The sequence below is a fragment of the Helianthus annuus genome, chromosome 5 (assembly GCF_002127325.2).
Source record: "Helianthus annuus cultivar XRQ/B chromosome 5, HanXRQr2.0-SUNRISE, whole genome shotgun sequence".
Classification (NCBI taxonomy): Eukaryota; Viridiplantae; Streptophyta; class Magnoliopsida; order Asterales; family Asteraceae; genus Helianthus; species Helianthus annuus.
The window spans coordinates 135,524,346-135,545,239 of record NC_035437.2 but is presented as its reverse complement, the minus strand read 5'-3'; the positions used below and the strand labels follow the sequence as shown (position 1 = coordinate 135,545,239).

General features: G+C 37.1%; 4 protein-coding genes across 4 annotated transcripts; 1 reads left to right on the top strand and 3 right to left on the bottom strand.

Annotated features, from left to right (window-relative positions):
• Window positions 1-1,050: 1,050 nt before the first annotated feature.
• Window positions 1,051-5,930, top strand: LOC110941402 (eukaryotic translation initiation factor 3 subunit I). Its single transcript, XM_022183036.1, has 8 exons — window positions 1,051-1,362; window positions 2,883-3,098; window positions 3,786-3,913; window positions 4,881-5,000; window positions 5,079-5,168; window positions 5,306-5,392; window positions 5,481-5,560; window positions 5,672-5,930. The coding sequence occupies exons 1-8, from the start codon at window positions 1,179-1,181 to the stop codon at window positions 5,748-5,750; spliced, it is 984 nt and encodes a 327-aa protein (XP_022038728.1). The 5' UTR covers window positions 1,051-1,178; the 3' UTR covers window positions 5,751-5,930.
• Window positions 5,931-7,720: 1,790 nt separating this feature from the next.
• On the bottom strand, window positions 7,721-9,718 carry LOC110941403 (spliceosome-associated protein 49). The gene is made up of 4 exons (XM_022183037.2): window positions 9,578-9,718; window positions 8,985-9,196; window positions 8,229-8,352; window positions 7,721-8,121 (listed from the first exon to the last, which is right to left on the bottom strand). The coding sequence occupies exons 1-4, from the start codon at window positions 9,609-9,611 to the stop codon at window positions 8,000-8,002; spliced, it is 492 nt and encodes a 163-aa protein (XP_022038729.1). The 5' UTR covers window positions 9,612-9,718; the 3' UTR covers window positions 7,721-7,999.
• A 3,223-nt stretch (window positions 9,719-12,941) lies between these two features.
• On the bottom strand, window positions 12,942-13,583 carry LOC110943677. Its single transcript, XM_022185410.1, has one exon. It carries the CDS (start codon window positions 13,581-13,583, stop codon window positions 12,942-12,944), a length of 642 nt encoding a protein of 213 aa, XP_022041102.1.
• Window positions 13,584-15,288: 1,705 nt separating this feature from the next.
• LOC110943678 lies at window positions 15,289-16,029 on the bottom strand. Its single transcript, XM_022185411.1, has one exon. It carries the CDS (start codon window positions 16,027-16,029, stop codon window positions 15,289-15,291), a length of 741 nt encoding a protein of 246 aa, XP_022041103.1.
• Between the last annotated feature and the right edge of the window lie 4,865 nt (window positions 16,030-20,894).

Below are 20,894 nucleotides of genomic sequence, written 5' to 3'. Positions count from 1 at the left end.
AACTTTGTATGTTGATCAAGCATTTTACAACCGATTGCTAAGAGTGTTATGTGTGTTCTCTGGTTCGTAGTGTGTATATGCGAAATGTGAATTGTTATCTACTAACACTTGATCAGCCCATTTTGAATAAAACTAACAACTAAGTCCAATAATCATGCAAAACCACGTCCACTCCCATGACCGTTTGTGGAAATAGCATGTGCAGCATCTTGAACGAATCATCCCCGATATTCCAGCTAAGACTCAGTCCACTTCGTTGATAACCTGCACGCGAATATTAACAAGCATCGAGGACAATTATAAGAAACTATAAGTAATAATAAGGATCCTTGATCCTCTGAGTCCCTGCACTGCCCGCTAAGGATAACTGATCCAGGCAACACCTCAGAATAATGGATCCATAATTAGAAAAATCTATGCCCTAACACGGACCATGCTCGATGCCGAACTAAAAGGTAGATTCTAATTCATTCACCAACCGAACACATCAAGGATGGAATTGAGATTCCAATTCCTATTGGAATATTAAATTCCGAATCCAATTCTTCCAATTCCAATTCCTATGCAATTCCAATTCCGATTCCATCACATTCCATGAAACGAACACTACCATAGTATCAAACCTTGTTACTTTCTACAAATCACAAAGACCAACCGTGTTCCATACCCGATCGGAAACCAGGTAAGGTTTCTTAGGCTAAAAACCGGAACCCGTTCTTTCAATACTTGGTCTAAGTGGTAACCGACTTTATCCGAAACCGGTTCCGTACGCGGAAACGGGTGTTGAAAGTAGAGATGGGCAAAATCGGGTATTATTAATACCCGGAACCGGTTCCTACCCGTACCCGGGTACTGATACTAGTTAGGGGAACTGGGTTCTCTGAAGAACCGGTTCCGGCTTAAACCCGGGTAGTCGTCAATAAAACTAGAACCGATGTAACCAGTTACGGGTTTGAAACCGGTTATTATGCCCATCTCTAGTTGGAAGTGCACCTCTAACTATGGTAAATACTGGTCCGGCCCCAAAATGGCCCAGCCCAGTCCAACCATCAACCCAACACACAACCTACCCAGCACAAATTCTCACATCTTCTTCAAACTTAGGGTTTCCAATTTCAATCGTCAGAAAACCTTACAACGATCTCGTACCTTCGATACTCTTCGATCCACAAACAAAAATGAGGCCAATATTGATGAAAGGCCATGAGAGGCCACTCACTTTCCTCAAGTATAACCGAGACGGAGACCTGCTCTTCTCCTGCGCTAAAGATCACACTCCAACTGTTTGGTTTGCCGATAACGGCGAACGATTGGGCACTTACCGTGGCCACAACGGTGCCGTTTGGTGCTGTGACGTTTCAAGTTAGTTTCTTTTTCTATAATTTGGATATACTTGATTTTGTTTTCATCATAATTGTTGTTTGATATGTGCTGTTAACATGTTATAAGTGGTAATCATTTGGTTCAAGTGAGTTTCTTATTGTGTGAATTTGTTTAGTGTAAGTTGGATTTATGATTTTGTTTTGATGCATTGTCTCATAATTGTTGTTTGATATGTGTTGTTATTAGCGGTAATGATTTATGTTAACTTGAGTTTTGTGTGAATTTGTTAAGTAAAAATTTGATATCTGTTTTTTTTTTTTTTTTGATGCATTTTTTATAATTGTTGTTTGATATGTGTTGTTATTAGTGGTAATGATGTATGTTAACTTGAATTTTGTGTGAATTTGTTAAGTAAAAATTGGATTTTTTTTTTTTTTGATGCATTTTTTTTATAATTGTTGTTTGATATGTGTTTTTTCTAGCGGTAATTTGGTTCAAGATAGTTTTTAAATGTTAACTTTAGTTTGCGTGAACTTGTTTAGTGTAAGTTTGATTTTGTTTCGATGCATTGTTTGATAATTGTTGTTTTATATGTGTTGTTATTAGCGGTAATGACTTGGGTTCAAGTTAGTTTCATATTGTGTGAATTTGTTTAGTGTAAGTTGGATGTTTGATTTTGTTTTGAACTTTTGATGCATTTTTTTATAATTGTTGTTCGATATGTGTTTTAGTAGCGGTAATGATTTGGTTTAAGTTAGTGCTTTATTGTTAACTTTAGTTTTGTGCATGGTTTAAAAAACGGCTGAGGCGTGCGCTTTAGGCGAGACGCCCAAAAAACGAGTCTGAGGCGGCACCTATGCAGTTAATAGCAGTGGTATATAGGTTAAAAACGGCTGAAACGTGCGCCTCTAGTTAGTATTGTATTTTTTTGTACATGCGACTCATAGGGCTGAGGCGTTAAGAAAAGTTGCGCATCAGGGGGGTTTGATGTTTGTTTTTGATGTTTTTGACTTTTTTGTCAATTTCAAACATTTCATGTCTTTTTTATGTGTGTTTTTTATGAATATGATGATGAAATTAAATTAGTTAGTATTTTATTTTTTATAAGATATATTTATTTTTTTATTCCAGTGAGTGCCTCGTGTGGCCAAGGGAAAACGCCTTGAGGCACGATTCCGTACTTTCAAACCTTGGTTTTGTGTGAATTTGTTTGGTGTAAGTTTGATATTTGGTTTTGTTTTGATGCATTGTTTTATACTTGTTTGATATGTGTTGTAATTTACCGGTAATGCTTTGGTTTAAGTTAGTATAAATTGGATGTTTGATTTTGTTTTGATTATTGTTGATTGATAAGTATTTTAGTAGTGGTACCAATTTCGTTCAAGTTAGTTTCTTATTGTTAACTTGAGTTTTGTGTGAATTTGTTGTTCTGATGCATTGTTTGATATGTGTTGTTATCAGCGTTAATGGTTCGGACCGTTTGGTTATTGTTTTGGAGTTGTGAGGGATTTGGTTTTGTGTGTTTTTGGTTGATAGTTGATTGGTAATTGGGTTTGCAGGGGATTCAACGCTATTGATTACTGGGAGTGCGGATCAATCAGCTAAGCTGTGGGATGTTCAAACTGGAAAACAGCTTTTTACTTTTAATTTTGATTCACCTGCTAGAGCTGTTGATTTTTCTGTTGGTGATAAGCTTGCTGTAATCACTACTGACCCTTTTATGGGGCTGACATCTGCTATTCATGTTAAACGCATTGCTGCCGATCCTGATGACCGTGAGTTTGCTGTTTTCTTTTTCATATCTGGCCTGGTTTATCTCATCATCATCATCATCATACTCAGTAAATCCCACCAATAGCAAAGCTAAGGTAGGGTCTGAGGAGGGTAGATGTAGACAGCCTTCCCTCTACCCCATAGGAATAGAGAGGCTGCTTCCAGTGAGACCCCCGGCTCGATTGTAGTTTTGTATCAAGCCTTGGACCTAAGACATATAACACTCAAACAATTGGGACAGAGACTGATTGGTGCATGTACCCCCGTGTCCTTCAGCTATCAACGTCACCACATGATGCATGATTAACCATCTACCGCTTTTAACGTTATTTTCACAAAATTAGTAAAATAACGACCGTGAGTTTGCTGTTTTCTTTTTCATATCTAATGGTTTAACTTTACTGTGTTTATCTAATTATGTTTGGACTTTTAAGCTTCCTATTAATATGATTTGTATAGCAGTATATGGTGGTAAGTAGTGATTGGAAAGAAGCACTTTTATGCTTGATTTCTCTACAAAATATATTAACATTGATGCGTTATCTATTATGTGAAACAAATAAATAATACAAGCAAAACTAGAGAAATCATCTTTGATCTCTTTTGTTCCACACTGTGTATTGGTTTATTCTGTAAAATGATTATTTTAGTATATCATATAGTATGTTCTAATTAACGTAACTTTTCAGAGATTGCTGATTCTGTACTTGTACTCAAGGGCCCTCAAGGAAGGATCAATAGAGCGGTTTGGGGACCTTTAAACAAGACAATTATTAGTGCTGGTGAAGATGCTGTGATTCGAATTTGGGATACAGAGGTATGCTTCTTCACATTTCACATGGTTAACTTATATCGGTAAGAGTAATACTTGTAAAGTCACAAAAAATGCTCAATAAATATGGCATCGTCGTAAAATAGCTGGTAGTGTTACCCGCATTCTCACATAATAAGTTATCAATGGTTTATATATGTGTGATTACCGATTGGTAAGTTATTGGGGTAACTCTAATTAGGTTATGACAATATGGTAGTCTCATGGGCTTTACGGGCGGCTTTTTCCATCTTCATGACATTGATTTTTTGTTTAGGCATATGAAGTTGCAAATAGATTGTAGCATTTTGAAATCAATTTTTATGTCACATTTTAAGCAAAAGTTGTCACGGTTTTTGGATTTTAGCTTTAATTTCAACTTACAGTGTATCGGTTAGGTCTGGCTCAAAACAGGTTGTTATAGAAAGTATTATTACAATGGGTTCACCTACTTTATTTGTTTTTCTCTGGCGGTTGGTGGCGACAATGGTGGTGCATATCGGTAACGATGGCAGCAGTGGGAGTAGCGGGTCGTTGGCGGTGACCCTAATTATTCTTTTTATGGTTTATCTATGGTAAAGTAAAAGTATCACACTCACTTCAAAGTGGTTATGGAAGTGATGGCAGTGGTTGCACTGGCATCGGTAGTGACGGAGATCTGCAGGTGGTGGCTTATGGCGGTGGGGGTGTTAGCAGTGACCGGTGATGATGGCATGGTAGCGTATCTGTGGCGGTGGTGGCAGTGGTTATGTTGGCGGTGACCGGTAGCCAGTGGCGGTAGACAGTTAGACACTAGCCTGGGCGGTGGTGCTCATTTGGGCCCTTTTGAAGTTAGAGAGTTTTCTCTGTTTTGTTTATTTTTTTATACTGTAATAATTTCAGCCATCATTATCTTAACATCATTTCTGGTCTCGCTCTTTATATTCCAATTTATATCAAACCTACGATTAATTTCTTCTTTATAAACTGGCAGACTGGAAAATTGTTGCAAGAAAATGAAAAAGAAGTTGGCCACAAGAAGACAATCACATCACTTGCAAAATCAACTGATTGTTCACATTTTCTCACAGGGTCTCTAGACAAGTCTGCAAAGGTATTTTTTTCATTTCGTATGGTTTTCATAGTCATTAAAACACCATTCTTATTGCTCCATTTTCTTCAAAATTATTAGCTATGGGACAGCAGAACATTGACATTGATCAAGACATATGTTACTGAACGTCCAGTCAACGCCGTTGCAATGTCTCCGCTTCTTAACCACGTAAGTTTGATAATTCACTTTCAATAAAGTTCATTTTATATAATATTTTTTTTTTATAATTTTGCGGTCAAGCTTATGTCAGAGTATTTTGAACTTACATAAACTAATAAGATAAAGATTATGTCTCTGCTTTTCAGGTGGTGCTTGGGGGTGGCCAGGATGCATCTGCTGTTACCACAACCGATCATCGTGCGGGGAAGTTTGAAGCCAAATTTTATGACAAGGTAAACAATATCTTTTGTCAAGTTTTGATTTTTCACATCAGTCTATATATAATACCTATAAGCTAATGGTGTATGTAAAATCACTCAGGTTCTGCAAGAAGAGATTGGAGGCGTTAAAGGACATTTCGGGCCAATTAATGCTTTGGCATTCAACCCGGATGGAAAAAGGTACATTTTTCATCTCCGTTCGAGCTTCACAAATGGATCATTTAGTTGATATTTTTTTTAGGGTTTATGTTCGATTTAGTAGTGATTTTTGTTTTTTTTAATGTAATATAGTTTCTCAAGTGGAGGCGAAGACGGTTATGTGAGACTGCATCATTTTGATCCTGACTACTTCAAGATTCCATCAATTTGATTTCACGGGGATATTGTTGACTTTCCCAACTTGGTTGCTTAGCGGGGTCGAGAATGCGGTGGTGCGGCTTCTATTTAATTCAAGTACTGTTGAATGATTGTTTCAGTTTTGGTGATACAAGATACTCGAACACAAATCATTGCAAGCATGGAATGCAAATAGATAGTTTTGTTGAATTTATCTTTATTTATTTTTTTGCGACCAATATGGAAAGCATCATAATAAGCAAGGTTGGGTAAAAAGCATTCTAAAAAATTGGTTCAAACTAGGATGCTACTTTCACATATGGATTACTGCATTTTTAAATTAAAGTTTAATTCATTTAAATTGGTTTGTTAATAAAATTCAAATATATACGTAATATAATGATTATATTATCAATGTTGTAGTTTTATACACAGATGGTTTCCAATGCATGTACTCGGAGTACTAACTAATACAATCTACTCAACATTCAATGTTGCCTCGAGGCCGGCTGTATTTGAAAGGGTCAAGGTATAGGAACATTGTGGGAATGCAGCGTAACATACACAACCGTTAATAATGGTTTGAACTCTACAGAAATTGTAGTATTGAATGTGCTCACTCGTTCCTTTTGCCACGTCATATGGGTGCAAAATTAACTTTGTGGGTGTTGATAGATTGAGCTGCCTATTATATAAAGTTGTGTTTTCTAAAAAGCCATATATTACCCATTATCATTTCTTCTACTCTCCATTTTTCACAAGAGTCCTAGCACCACCGGTCGCCAATTGGAAAATCCCATTCCCTTTTAACCACCTCTCATTATAGCTTTCATGGGAAATGATATATAAGAAACTCTTTTAGTTGAGAAAACCTTCGAAACTCTAATCTCCCGACACTTTTTGCTTTTGAAAAAACCACACGTGTAATATACATGGTTTTTAAAGGTTTTGAGCCAACCAATCAACCATATTATTAAAAAAAAATAAACAAGTTTTTGTGTAACATATGTTACAATCATGTGTAACATGTTACAGTCGCGTTGCGCAAAACTTGTTTATTTATTTTTTGTAAATATCCTCTCGACGTTTTTTTTGTTTTTTTGCTCAAAACTTTTAAAAACATGTGTGATTTTTTTTCAAAAAAAATGTCAGAAGGTTAGAATTTCTTAGGTTTTCTCAATTAAAAAAGTTTTCTCCCAGTGCTTACATTAGCTTTCATTGTATACAGATAATATGACATACAAAGGGCTTATACGGTTTAATTGATTATGTATTAAACTTACCCATATATACATATATCTTCATATGAATTTACGTTTTTGTTCAATACACATGTCACTCTCTAGTTTTTTATCATAACACTACGAATTAAATATATATATATATATATATATATATATATATATTCACAAAAAAAATGGCTTTATTATTATTAAGTAATTGCTAGTTTACTGAAAATAAGTGTTACAAAAAAATCAACAAACATGCACAGAATCTTGTAAGAGAAAATGAGGAATGAAAGAAAATAAAGTAATTAAATTGGAAAAATTACAAGTTTTGTCCTTTATCTTTATACCACTTTTCAAGCGGTGTCCTTTACTAGGTATTTTGTTGAAAGTTTAGTCCTTTACACCCAACCCAGTTAAAAAACCCTGTTGTTTGTTGCAATTAACAGAGTTTTTTTAACTGGGTTGAGTGTAAAGGACTAAACTTTCAACAAAATACCTAGTAAAAGACACAACCTGTCAACATTCGTTAAAAAGGACACCACCTGAAAAATGGTATAAAGATAAAGGACAAAACTTGTAATTTTTCCTAATTAAATTAGATAGAGAAATCAATTAATCAACTAGCATATATATTATAAGTTAATAATAGTATAGCTAAAAATAAGTTATTTAGAAGCTGTATAACATCAAAGGGTAAATTTATAAATAAAATATTTAAGCTTTAATGAAAAAACAAACTCTTTTAGAAAATATATGTCTATTTAACCAAGTCCAAAACCAAACAACAATATATGTTTTACCAATTCAATCATCAACCTCAGCAAGTCACAAACAAACACCTACATATATCCTCCCAAAAAACCTTGATAAGGAACATTAGATCCACAGTTTAAAACCTTTTAGCTATCACCTTAACACTGATAGCTAATCACTGGCTGACTACAGGTCTAACAACTGAATTAACCGGTTTCAAATCTGACACCTAAAATTTAAGCATTCCTGATAATACCTAAAACATCAATTAACAACAAGGTTATCACAATTACCAACGGATTTAGCGACGATCATACATGTTGGTAGCATCCCATGTTGCCGCGTGAGTTCTTCGATGCTCATAATTGTTGTGATCCCCATGATATCTATGTATGTTAGAATATTGGGGGGCACCAGGTGAAACTGACATTTCAACAAAACGATTGTTCATCAAAACCCGTCACATTCTGACATATGGTTAAACTGCCAAACGTAAATACACAAAGACGTGAGGAAACGAGACACTTTACCTTGTGTGTGATATGACGAAGAGTTTGGAGAAACCTCTACGTTTAACCTTGATTTGAAAGAAGAATTTGACGCAAGCATGGGTGACGTCTGCGGGTTTGGTGCAGCCTTGTCTTGCCCAGAAATCTTTTTTTACATAATTCAAATATTGAAAGTGTAAATAACAAACATAGGTAATAACGTTGACTTGATTACTTATTAACGGATTCACTAATATGTCAAACAGGCATAATAAAAAGAAGAGTAAAATGCCATTTTAGTCCCTGTGATTTGGGTCATTTTGCTAGTTTGGTCCAAAGGTTTGAAACGTTGCCATTTTAGTCCAAATAGTTTGAAACGTTGCCATTTTAGTCCAGTGGGTTAACTTCATCCATTTTTTCTGTTAACAAGAAGGGCAATTTGGTCATTTTATATGCAATTTTGTTAACTAGAAGGGCAATTCGGCCATATAAAATGACCGAATTGCCCTTCTCGTTAACAGAAAAAATCGATGAAGTTAACCCAGCGGACTAAAATGGCAACATTTGAGAACTATTTGGACTAAAATGGCAACGTTTCAAACCTTTGGACTAAACTAGCAAAATGGCCAAACCACAGGAACTAAAATGGCATTTAACTCTAAAAAGAAACATGCCAAATGGACCGAACTTGTCAAAAGTCATCCACCAAAAGTTTTTCATATAACGCGAAATCTCCTAAATCATTTTATTCACTATAGTATCTTGTCTAAGCAGATCAAGAGAAAAAAGATAGCTTACTCCAAATCTTAACGTTCGGTTGTAAAGAGTGACGAGGCCAGAAAAAAGCTTGACAGCATAATCAGCAATTTCTTTGGTTTCATATTCTGCAAAAGCGAAACCTTTCGGTTTATCAGTTTCTCTATCACGGGGAATGTGCAAGTCAACCACCCGCCCAGCTTGAATAAGGATATCGTATAACACCCTATCAGTTACTCGTTCATCCAAGTTACCTGAGTATAAAAATTAAACATCAGTTGGCAGATGAAACAGAAAATGCTTTATGCTAACGGATTCCATCCATATTACTTATACTAGTTGTTAACCAAGTAACTAGAAATCTGAACATTTGTGGAACCTTCCAAGAAACCAATTGATTGGATCGGTTAATAATAACCTAAAACCCAATTAAGACCTAGGTAAAGCATTCACTAGTTTTACATATAATCACAACTTTAACCTAACAATAAACCATTCCAACTGAATTGCGACTGCAACATACTCAAAAAAAAAAAGACAATTAACAAGCCCTAATTAATTATCTCATCCAACAGTCGACAATTAGATGTCTGAGCAGGAATTCAATCAAATTGATAAAGAAATATAGAACATACCGATGTAAACTGTGCTACTAGGGTTTGAAGACATGACTGGCACAGGCAGGAAGATCAACGGATTGCTCTACAACAGACAGGACTACAAGACTACTGAAGATATATAAAGTTTATAAAATAATTATAAAAAAAGTAAGTTACATAAGGATTTAGAAGGGGGATTTTATTCGCAAATCTATCTCCACACTTTGACAATTAAATACGGATCGTATAGGCCTATACGATTCGTATCGAATAAAGTTAAAACATGATAGACTGACAGGTGTAGGGGATATCTGGTGGCTGGCTTATACGGATCGTATAGAGCTATACGATCCTCCGTATTAAGGCCCTGATTTTTTTGAGGTTTGAATTTTGGTGTGTTGTGTTTGGTTTTTGGTGTTTTGGGTTTGGCAACAACAGTTAAATCATAACGGCACATCTAAAAGCCTTCGTAATAATAAGTAAATATATATTTTTACCTCGTTCAGATATGGTAACAACAGTTGGCAGGGCTCAACAAACTAAAAAAAAAACAACGGGTAAAATGTAATGGTAAGTTTAACGCCAAATAAAAAAAGTAAATAAATACTTACCTCGTTGAGATCTGGCAACAACGATTCATTATGATGGGGGCGAAAGCCGGACACGACCTCCTCTGCGTGATCATTATTTCCTCTCTCATCGTAAGAATCAGGGACAGCAGACCCTTCCTAATACAAACAGTGTGCTAAGTATTTCATAAACAAAAAAAAAAAAAACAAGTTAAAGAAATGCTATACCACACTGCTTTCCATAATAAACGTGCTCGTGTTTGTGTCGGACGACTCGCCGAAAATGTAATTAAGGTTGAACCAAGACATGGTGTTAGCGAATATAAAGAAAAAACGAAGACAAATTCACAGAAGACAAATCGAATATAATGGTCTTCATCTTCCCTTATAGTTTATACAGGCCAAACAGAATGCAAATTCACAGTCCAATACGGGTTGTATAGGCCTATACAACCCATATAGGGCTGACGAAATGCTCTTTCAATCGCTTTATGCCACTGTTGAGTGACAGAAAGCAACCTCGTACTATATAATATGGATCGAATATGAATCATTTATAAAGGCCAAGCATAATGCAAATTCACAGTCCAATACGGGTCGTATAGGCCTATACGACCCGTATAAGGCTGACGCAATGTTCTTTCAATCACTTTACGTCACTGTTGAGTGACAGAAAGCAACCTCGTACTAAAATACGGATCGTGTAGACCTATACGATCCGTATAGGGTTTGCATGGGAACCTTATCTGTCAGCTTTGATAGACAACCTATGACTAATACGCATCGTATAGGCCTATACGATGCGTATTAGTCCGCATGAGGAGATAGTGTCAGCCTTTGACTGACCTTGGAAATTGAATTTAACCTAATACGCATCGTATAGGCCTATACGATGCGTATTGGTGGTGTCGATTTAATTTTTCAAAGTGTGCCAATAATACTACGACCCATTTAGAAACCTCAATTTGGATATCTAGAGGAGCACCTAGATTATATCTCGGTTAAAAGGGCTATGAGCCGGATTAGTTACCCAAGATCTTAGTTCCCTTGGAAGAATTAAGCTTTTTTTAACGGCAAATTTGGATTACTGACGGGCCAATCATCGTGCCACCAGCGGAATCACCCGATCATATCCATCTCCACTAGGCAATAATATTTATACACAAATTCAGAAGGAAACGCACTAAATATGAGAAAAAACCCACTTATAGAAATCGAACCCAAAACTCATGATCACTAAATCTTATCATACCTATAAGATGTCAGTATATAACAACAATTAAGCTTGTTAGATTAATTGGTTAAGTCCTTCCATCTTTCTGTATTTAAAGACCTTACATTGGTCCAATGATACTTAGTTTTGGGTGTGAAATACCATAAGATTAAAAATAATAATTACAAGTTAATTATTATTTTTAATCTTATGATATTTCTCTTAGAAGATACAGGTTCAACTCTTATTTACTGCAGAGTGAGACATTGGTGGGTAATAATAGGAGACCCAAGGAAACATTGGTTCGATCCTTAAGCCAAATGGGTTTTTTCTGGTAATTTTACCGTCGTGTCTACGGGGGTGAGTTACCGGGTTTTCCCCGGAATTTGTGGTGGACTTGGGTTACTCTCAGAGTATTCCGTTTGGTCCAGTGGATGCCCCGAGATTGCTCGAGATTGATTCTGTTGACTTGACCGTTAAAAAAACTTACAAGTTAAAAAAACATAACTGTGTATATAGATAAATGAGGCATTTAATTTCATTTAAGTAAAAATATTAGGTGAATTGTAATTTAATAATAATTAAAACTATGACTTGAATTTGCCTAATAACGGTTTTTCTTTTTTTTAACATCAAAGCAGACCATATATTAGCAACACAACCAGCAAGTTGCTGGGCAGATTTTCATTTTCATTTTCAATACATAAAAAACAAGTGTGCTTAAATCAATCGGTAATAGTTCCGCCCCTCAATTGGGCTAAATGGGCGGCATGTGTAATAGTGCCAGGCAGCTGTCTGGCACTCCCCTACTGGCCCAACAAATTTACGATTTTATTCCGATTTAAAATTACGTTTTTGCCATCAGTTCATAAATATGTTCTCGCCCCCGCTTAAAAATAAATTTACGCTTTTGCTCCCAGCTAAATATTTCAATTTTACCCCCGGTTAAAAATTACGATTTTGACTTTATGTTTTTGCCCCCACTTAAAAATAAATCCGCTTTTGCTCCCAGCTAAAAGTTCCAATTTTCCCTCGGTTCAAAATTTCGATTTTGCCCCGTATAAATTTATACTTTTGCCATTAGTTTTTTTTTCTCAAAGCAAAGTTACGAATTTGCCCTCAACTTAAATTTACATTATGCCCATCGTTTTTTTTTTGTTTTCCTGGTGAAGTACAATTTTGCCCCTAGTTTAAAATTACTGTTATGCAGGCAGCTTCCTGGCACTTCCCCATTGGTCCATTTAATTTACGATTTGTCCCTGAAATAAAATAATGATTTCGCCCTTAGTTAAAAATTATGTTTTTCCCATTGTTTTAGTTTTTTTTTACCAAAACTATAAAGGTTTTTTTGTTTTAATTGGTTTACTCGATTTAATATTTTTTCGTCTCAAGGAGCTGCCTAATACTGGCTCATTAGTCCTGAAAAATTATAGTTTTGCCCTTAGCCAAAAATTACGATCTTATCATCATTTTTGTTTTCTTTTTTCCTAGCAAAATTATAGTAGGCTTTTTTTAATTGATTGAGAATTACTCGGCCATCGCCCCACAACGCGGGCGGGGCATCAACTAGTTATAATACAATCACAAAGACATGAAAACACCCAAACGCACACTTGATTTACACACTCGCAGCTGGACTATTCCATAAATCCCATGCCCTGCAGTCTTCTTTTGATCTCATACTTAGCCATAAGATAGTTATTTCTTTGACCTCATCAAACACCGCTTCCATCTGGATGGGTTTATTATTAAAAACCCGATCATTCCGAGCTGACCATATCCTCCATAAAGTTGTTGTTGCAACTAGGTTCATCAATCTCTTATGCCTTTCTGAAGTACCTGCAGCTGTTATGTAATTAACTACCTCAGCCACCGACTCCAGAGAAGTGTACATTGGGATCCTTAACCACAAGCATATATGCGTCCATACATGATTCGCCAACCCACATGACACCAGCAGATGATCGCTACATTCCATTGCAGCCGAGCAAGCTGGGCATCGGGTGTCCTGCATCTGAACACCCTGTCTTACCAATGTAGTCCTCGTCGGAATTAATCCGTCCTGAGCTCTCCACACGAAATAGTTCGCCTTCGCCGGAGCCCATGGATTCCATTTATACTCCTGTCCGTTGTATTGAGTCAGTCTAGCCGATTGCAGCTCCTTTCTCACCAATCCAGCTGAGAATACCTCCCCCTTATCGTTCGCCCATCCCCACTTCGCTTTGCCTTCTTTTAATACACATCCATTTAAATGTGCCATAAGCCTTGCAAATTCATTCTACTCTTCTGTTGTTTCAGGTGCCGCATTCTATTCCCATCTCTAAAAGTTTGTGCTTCCTGTGTTCATTCCACACTCCGCCACACTGACATTTTTTGCTTTTGCTAGCCTATACATGGCAGGGAAAAGATCGCATAAGGCACCCTTTTGATGCCATTTATCACCCCAGAATAGAATGTCATTCACATCCCCCACCTCTGCTTGGATTTTATCGAAAATGTTAATATTGTAGCTTCTTAAATCATCACCAACTGAAGCAATTTGTTTTCAAAGTCCCGGACATGACTTTTTAACAGGAATAATGCGATGTTGCCTTGCTCCCCCATGTAATGAACGGATTACCTGTGCCCACATTTTATTGTCATCACATTTATACCTTATCCACCATTTCACAAGCAATGCTAGGTTAGCCTCCCTAATCGCACCCACCCCCAAACCTCCCTTCTTTTTTGCGCTTGTTATCCTTTCCCATGCCACCCATCTTATTTTGTTACTCGAACCCGCCCCACCCCGCAGGAACCTTCTTCTAATCCCTTCCAATATATTCGTGACACTTTTCGGGGCACGGAATATAGACAAGTAGAATAAGGGCAAGCTTCCCAAGACAGATTTTACTAGTGTTACCCGCCCGACGAATGATAGCAGTCTTGCTTTCCACCCCGAAAGTTTCTTATTAAACCTATCGATAACCGGTTTCCACATTGCCACCCTAGTCGTCTTTGCCCCTACTGATAATCCTAGGTATGTAAATGGAAAAGACCCGGCATGACAACATAATGTAACGGCCTCCCTATTTACCTCACCTTCACTTATACCCATGCCAAAAATTCTGCTTTTATTTAAATTCACTTTCAGGCCCGAAATTAGGTGAAAAACAAGAAGTAAACGGTTCAGGTTCCTCATGTTATCTCCGCATCATTTGCCAATGAAAATTGCATCATCAGCATAGAAAAGGTGTGAAAGCTTAGGCCCATTATTAGGGAGATCTAGACCAGTAAAAACACCCGCATCCGTTGCCCTCTTCATCAGGTTATTAAGCGCCTCCATAACCAATATGAACATAAATGGGACAGCGGATCCCCCTGTAGAAGGCCGCGATTTATATTAAATTCATCTGTCGGGCTGCCATTGACCAAGACTGAGGCCCTAGTCGTGACTAGAATTCCCAATACCCAATTACGCCACCTTGAAGGGAATCCCATATGCGTCATAATAGACAATAGACATTGCCAACTGACTGAGTCATAAGCTTTTTCGAAGTCAACTTTAAATAGAAAGATCTCCTTTTTGCATCTTTTCGCCCAATCCACCACTTCATTGAGTATCAGCGGCCCATCAAGTATAAATCTGCCCCCCCACAAAAGCCGACTGTTCCGGACCGATTAGGTTATCTAACACTGGTTTAATGCGAGAGGCAAGTATTTTCGAAATAACCTTATTCACTACACCGATTAGAGAAATAGGTCTGTAGTCCGCAATCGAAACCAGGTCTTGAACATTAGGTATAAGAGCAATGAATGAGGAGTTGCTACCTTTTTGAATGGACCCATGTACGTAAAATTCATCCAGCACCTTTCTAAAATGCCCCTGAAGAAAATGCCAAAACTGTCGAACAAACGCAAAGGTGAAACCATCAGGCCCGGGTGATTTACCACCTTCACATCCCCAAACTGCATTTCTTATTTCTTCATCGGTGAATGGTGCTGTTAGGGTCGATTTTTGGCCTACTTCCCAAAGGTTCCTTGAACTTATCTTTGAAGAATTTAAATATCTCCCCTTTAACTAATACGGGGTCCTTCGACCACTCCCCATCTATGTATAAACCCTTGATCCGATTTGCCGCGTTGTAACATTTTAACAACCCATGATAGTAAGCAGTATTATCGTCCCCAAACTTAATCCATTTAGCATTTGATTTCTGTACTAAATCTTTTACTTTATCGTCGCCCCATTTGTTCAACACTTTTTTATTTAACATTCTCAGCTCCTTTTCTTCCTCGGACAGGTTTCTATCTTCCGCTATCAATTCTAATATGTTTACCATCTCTAGAGCCTCGCTATAAACCTTCTCCTCTGTCTCCCTTTCCACCTGTCTCCATTCCTTTATTTTAATTTTCATCCTCCGGAGTCTTTCAGATAGATCCAGATCTGCTGTAGGTTTATCTAATGATTCACCCATAACCAAAGTCACAATTTCCACCAACCTTCTATCTTCGAGCCACCTATTAAAAAACCTGAATGGGATTGGACCGAAATTTTCCGACTCCGTACACAACATAAGTGGGCAATGGTCCGAATATACCCGAGGATATGGTTTTAAACCCGCATTCGGCCACTTAGACATAAAATTATCACTTACAAGCATGCGGTCAATCTTGCTTAACTTGTTACCATCGTCTGACATGTAGGTGAACTTCCTGCCAGTCATCGAATATTCGAGTAACCCCCCCTAAAAATGAAGTTGTTGAATACCATTGCAGCAGATGTATCGAAAGCTGAGTTAAATTTGTCTTCAATAAACCAGACTTCATTGAAATCACCCAATATAATGCACATACCAGGACATTCACATCTGATTGCCAAGAGTTCGTCCCATAGTGATCGTCTTCTTCCCGTGTCATTTGGCGCATACACGTTAATAACCCATAACAAATCCGTTACCCCTACCAACAAGCCTTCCACCACGATATAATTTTGTGCAACCCTCACGTTCGATTTGATGAAAACAGATGGATCCCACACGGACACTAACCCACCCGATCTACCCTGTGCCTGCACAATTTCCATATCCGGCTGCTTACCACCCCAAAACTTCCTTACTTGTATTGGCGACAAACTTGCCTTTTGTGTTTCCTGTATTGCTAAAAAAGAAATCTTACCTTCCACTGTTAAATTTCTGATCCAGTTGGCTTTCATACGTCGGCCAGCCCCCCTAACGTTTATAGTCATAAAATTCATTGATGACCTGACTCCTCCTTATCACCCAAAACCGAATCCCTCACAAGATCTTCGAAGTCCCCAAGCTCAACCCCAACAACTCTGCCCAGAAGTGTTGTTTCCCCTACTTCCTTAACAATATCCAGGTCAGAAGGCCCAATTTTGTCATTAATTTGGACCCTTATGTTTTCATTCTCGACTTCCCCATCCTCATGGTTGTTACACGTCAGGGCAACCTCTTCCTCGACCGAATCTTCCCACTCGGAGCCTTCTTCCTCCATGAACCCTGATAACATCCCTTCCTCTTCCATCATATCCTCCATTTGTGACCGGTCATTCATGTCGGCACATGCAGCCCTTGACAAAGAGTTCCTCCTCTTCCGCTTGCTTCTCATCTTGAACTTTCTAGCCCCCTGATATTGATTTCTGGTACCCTCCTCCAGAAGATCTGGATTCGGATCAGTGGCCACCTGTTTTTTAACCTAAAAATTCGGTCTGAGAAGAGATGCTTTGAACGCTGACAAATTTCTCACTTTTGTTCCCACATGACGACTTGGATCTGGTCTGAGGGATATTTTTTTCTGCCCCAGACTGAGATTGGGTCTCATAGTTGGGCTCCTCAGAATTATTGGATTTAGGCGGTACAGGCCCATCATCTATCTTTTGACTTACAATAATTGTGGGACCCCCTTCATTACTGCAAGGCGGCTTTCCACATCCCTTGTACATCGAACCATCCACCTGTCCTGACTTTTCCACTTCCGAGGCTTTTGATATTGGCTCCACGTGCATTGAATGCAACTCTTCGTTTCCTTGAACCCCCTCTGCCCCATGCAACGTTTCATTACCCGCCGGAATGTTTAACTCCGGTTGTATATCCACCGGTGGCAACACATCGCTACTGTCATGGGCCTGCTTGTTGCCATCCAACCCCTCAACGCCACCTTCCAAAGCCGATCCTTCCTTTTTCCGTTCCACCGGGCGAGCCAAGAAGTCCGGTGCCCAAAGAGAGTTGTTTTCCGATACCCATATCGGAAAAGCACCGCCTCTCCAATACACCAGAAACTTCTCCACAATCGGGTCTCCGCCTTTTACTACCATTCCTACCATATCGAACGACAAATCCCCATCCCCCAGGTTCGCTCTTGAGGTTACGACTACCCTTCCGAATCGATTACCGATCCGATTAAAAACCTCTCCTTCCCATAAATGGACTGGAACCCCTTGGATCTTCAGCCATACAATTCTTTCGAACTGAACCTCTTGTCCCTCCCACACTTCCGCCTTTTTCAACACATTAACCCACGCCTAATAACGGTTTTAACATTTGTTTTATATCTCAATATGATAATCATTATATATTTGCGCTTGAATTTCAACTTGATTTCGCCCGTAAGGATGATTATGAATAAGCCGGAGAAATATACATTCCATATGAGCGAAGCTAAGCGTAAATAGAAACCATTGTTGCTTATTTAACATGTAAACGTGGGTTAGTGTGATTTACACATTTGAAAAGCAGGATCAGTCTTATAGTTCAAGTAACCTAGGCGTAGGCTTAATGCCCTCAAAAAATAGGGCCCCCACTTAGTGTATGTGTGTGCATTAAATAAAAGTTGCAATGTAACAGAATTAAAAATCCAGTTATTTGCAATGTAACATAATTAAAAATCCAGTTATTTTATAGAAGATTTGCAGGCAACGAAACTAGGTGAGTATGAAGATGAATGCGAGTTTCTGGGAAGTGAATCGACAGGTTCTACTATTGTGCTTTGATATATCGCTACAATACTATAAATCTATAATCATGGTCATTCATATCGCATGGTTACTTGAGTTCCAGTCACTTAAATCATCGCTTGGCTACTTCAAATCACAATTCTAATTAAACCAGCTTCAATTCTTGAACCCGGTTATTGTTGATTGAATGGCAATCCTGATTTTTTTTTCGTAAATCGCAATTATGCTTCTTCTCTTTTGGCTTAAAATTGACTCAACATGTTAGTAATACTTAAACAAAATAACAAGTTATTTGCTTAATTTAATTGTTTAAATTGATTTATCCATTTAGGTAATAAAGTGATTACTTTTTTACTTTATATTTGATACTTGATTTGTTTATTGGGGTGGAGATACAATAAGAAGTTTATTTGACTAGGAAGGATTGGAAGTGATCTTGACCATCCATTAAGTTAATCAAGGGCTAAGATTAAATCAGGGAAATTGAAAGGAAGAAAAGAGGCACGTGAGTTTGTTCAAGGGCATTCTAGTCAATCCAAGCCAATAGTTTCTCTCTCCTCCAATATCCTCCATTTTTTAAACGTTAATAACTCTTTCATACGACATTATTTTTTTATAAAAATTGCACCAAAAAAACGAGCGTTTTTTTATCTTTAAAACGAGTATACTATTGCTATATTTAAAAAAAAAAATTAAAACCCAGTTGCGTAAAACGCAATAGAAAACCACCAGTTACGTAAAACGCAATGAAAAAAAAAAACCTAAAAAATGACATTTTTCTAAAACGCAATGCACCAAAAACACAAAGAAATGACTTATTTGTAAAACGCAATGGCCAGAAAACACACAGAAATGTCTTATTTGTAAAACGCAATGCCCAGAAAACACATAAAAATGTGTTTTTTTCTAAAACGCAATGCACCAAAAACACAAAGAAATGACTTATTTGTAAAACGCAATGGCCAGAAAACACACAGAAATGTCTTATTTGTAAAACGCAATGGCCAGAAAACACATAAAAATGTGTTTTACCTAAAACGCAATGCACCAAAAACACAAAGAAATGACTTATTTGTAAAACGCAATGGCCAGAATACACACAGAAATGTCTTATTTGTAAAACACAATGGCCAGAAAACACATAAAAAAGTGTTTTACCTAAAACGCAATGCACCAAAAACACAAAGAAATGTCTTATATGTAAAACGCAATGGCCAGAAAACACTTAAAAATGACTCATTCTAAAACGCAATGGACTGAAAACACCTAAAAAATGTGTTTTACCTAAATGAGCAAATTTATGGAAAATTAATTTTTCTCAACCCCAGCCAGGGGCTCTGCCCCTTGGACCCCGCCAGGGGCTGCCGCCCCTGGGACCCCGCTACCGGGGGCTGCCGCCCCCGGACCCCCGCAAAGATCGTAAAACGCAATGACTAAATCAAAAACCCAGATCATGAAAATAAAATTAAAGAATTTCTTACATGGATCGAAGCCGATTTCTTCATCAATTGACAAAAATTGAATAATAGAAACACTTATCAACGCTCGAATCGAACGAATCGAGTGATTATCTCCAAAATCATCGGGAAAAACGAGATTTTTTTATGAAATTAAACTGAGTTTTCTTCAAAAAAAGTTGAAGAACACGTTGATCGGGTTCTGAATCATTGATTGGTGATGAAAATCGCACTATAATGTAGTGATTATTGAATAGAAAGTGAAGAAATAGTTGAAGATGGTGGGTTTTGAAAATGGTGGGTTTTTGAATTTACTGGGTTTTGAAAAAGGAAGAAGAAGGAGTTGGATTGACTAAAATACCCTTTCTCTTTATTTTAAAATTTGCCACATGTCATAATCTTATGACTTTCTATCCTTCTTAGCGAAAATTAACTTCCTATTTGATCTTTTCCCTTATTTATTGAACTATTTTTCAAGCTAGTAAAGTAATAGATTATAAGTGACTTTTTAGTTCGACATTGGATATGATTATTTGGCTGAATTGAGTGTTGATGTTCATAGATTAGGTTTAACCATAAAGAAGTATGGTTTATGACAATCAAAGACGAAAAAGGGGCTCTATAAGATATCATTCGCCTTAAATCCCAAAAAAAAGGATTGGGCCGACCCTATTGAAAATTTTACTTTATCTTGACCACTTAATAAAAGAGCATGTTACCAATTAGGACATTAGTACTTGACAACCAAGTGTGTTCCTAATCATATTTGGTTATCTTGTCCATATATTGTATATTTGTACTAGATAGAGTCAACATGTCTAATCAACTTTAATTGTTGATAGGATGTGACGTTAAAGATAATTTTTGCTTATTTAATTGGTAAACGGTTTTTTAATAATATTATTAATAGTGAATCAAAATTTCTTCTTATTTCTATATTATAAACTAGGTTAGAACCCGTGTATACACGAGTTGAATAAATATAATTTTATATATTAAATAATAAAAATTATATTTTTATAAGTTATATATTTGAAAACCATGTGTATTACACAAATTAAATAAATGTAATTTTGTATACTAAAAACGTTGTATCTTTAAAAAAAACCGTGTATAATCGGGTTGAATAAATCTACCAAATAATAAAAAAATTATATCC

What these genes read in the sequence shown, in the direction of transcription:
- LOC110941402 (XM_022183036.1), top strand. Translation starts at nt 1,179, where the DNA reads ATGAGGCCAATATTGATGAAAGGCCATGAGAGGCCACTCACTTTCCTC. An exon ending in TTCGAATTTGGGATACAGAG is followed by an intron (nt 3,914 to 4,880) that starts GTATGCTTCTTC and finishes ATAAACTGGCAG; the next exon opens with ACTGGAAAATTGTTGCAAGA. An exon ending in TTCAACCCGGATGGAAAAAG is followed by an intron (nt 5,561 to 5,671) that starts GTACATTTTTCA and finishes AATGTAATATAG; the next exon opens with TTTCTCAAGTGGAGGCGAAG.
- LOC110943677 (XM_022185410.1), bottom strand. Translation starts at nt 13,583, where the DNA reads ATGGCACATTTAAATGGATGTGTATTAAAAGAAGGCAAAGCGAAGTGG.
- LOC110941403 (XM_022183037.2), bottom strand. Translation starts at nt 9,611, where the DNA reads ATGTCTTCAAACCCTAGTAGCACAGTTTACATCG. An exon ending in TAGTAGCACAGTTTACATCG is followed by an intron (nt 9,197 to 9,577) that starts GTATGTTCTATA and finishes TTTTATACTCAG; the next exon opens with GTAACTTGGATGAACGAGTA. An exon ending in ACCGAACGTTAAGATTTGGA is followed by an intron (nt 8,353 to 8,984) that starts GTAAGCTATCTT and finishes ATGTAAAAAAAG; the next exon opens with ATTTCTGGGCAAGACAAGGC.
- LOC110943678 (XM_022185411.1), bottom strand. Translation starts at nt 16,029, where the DNA reads ATGACTGGCAGGAAGTTCACCTACATGTCAGACGATGGTAACAAGTTA.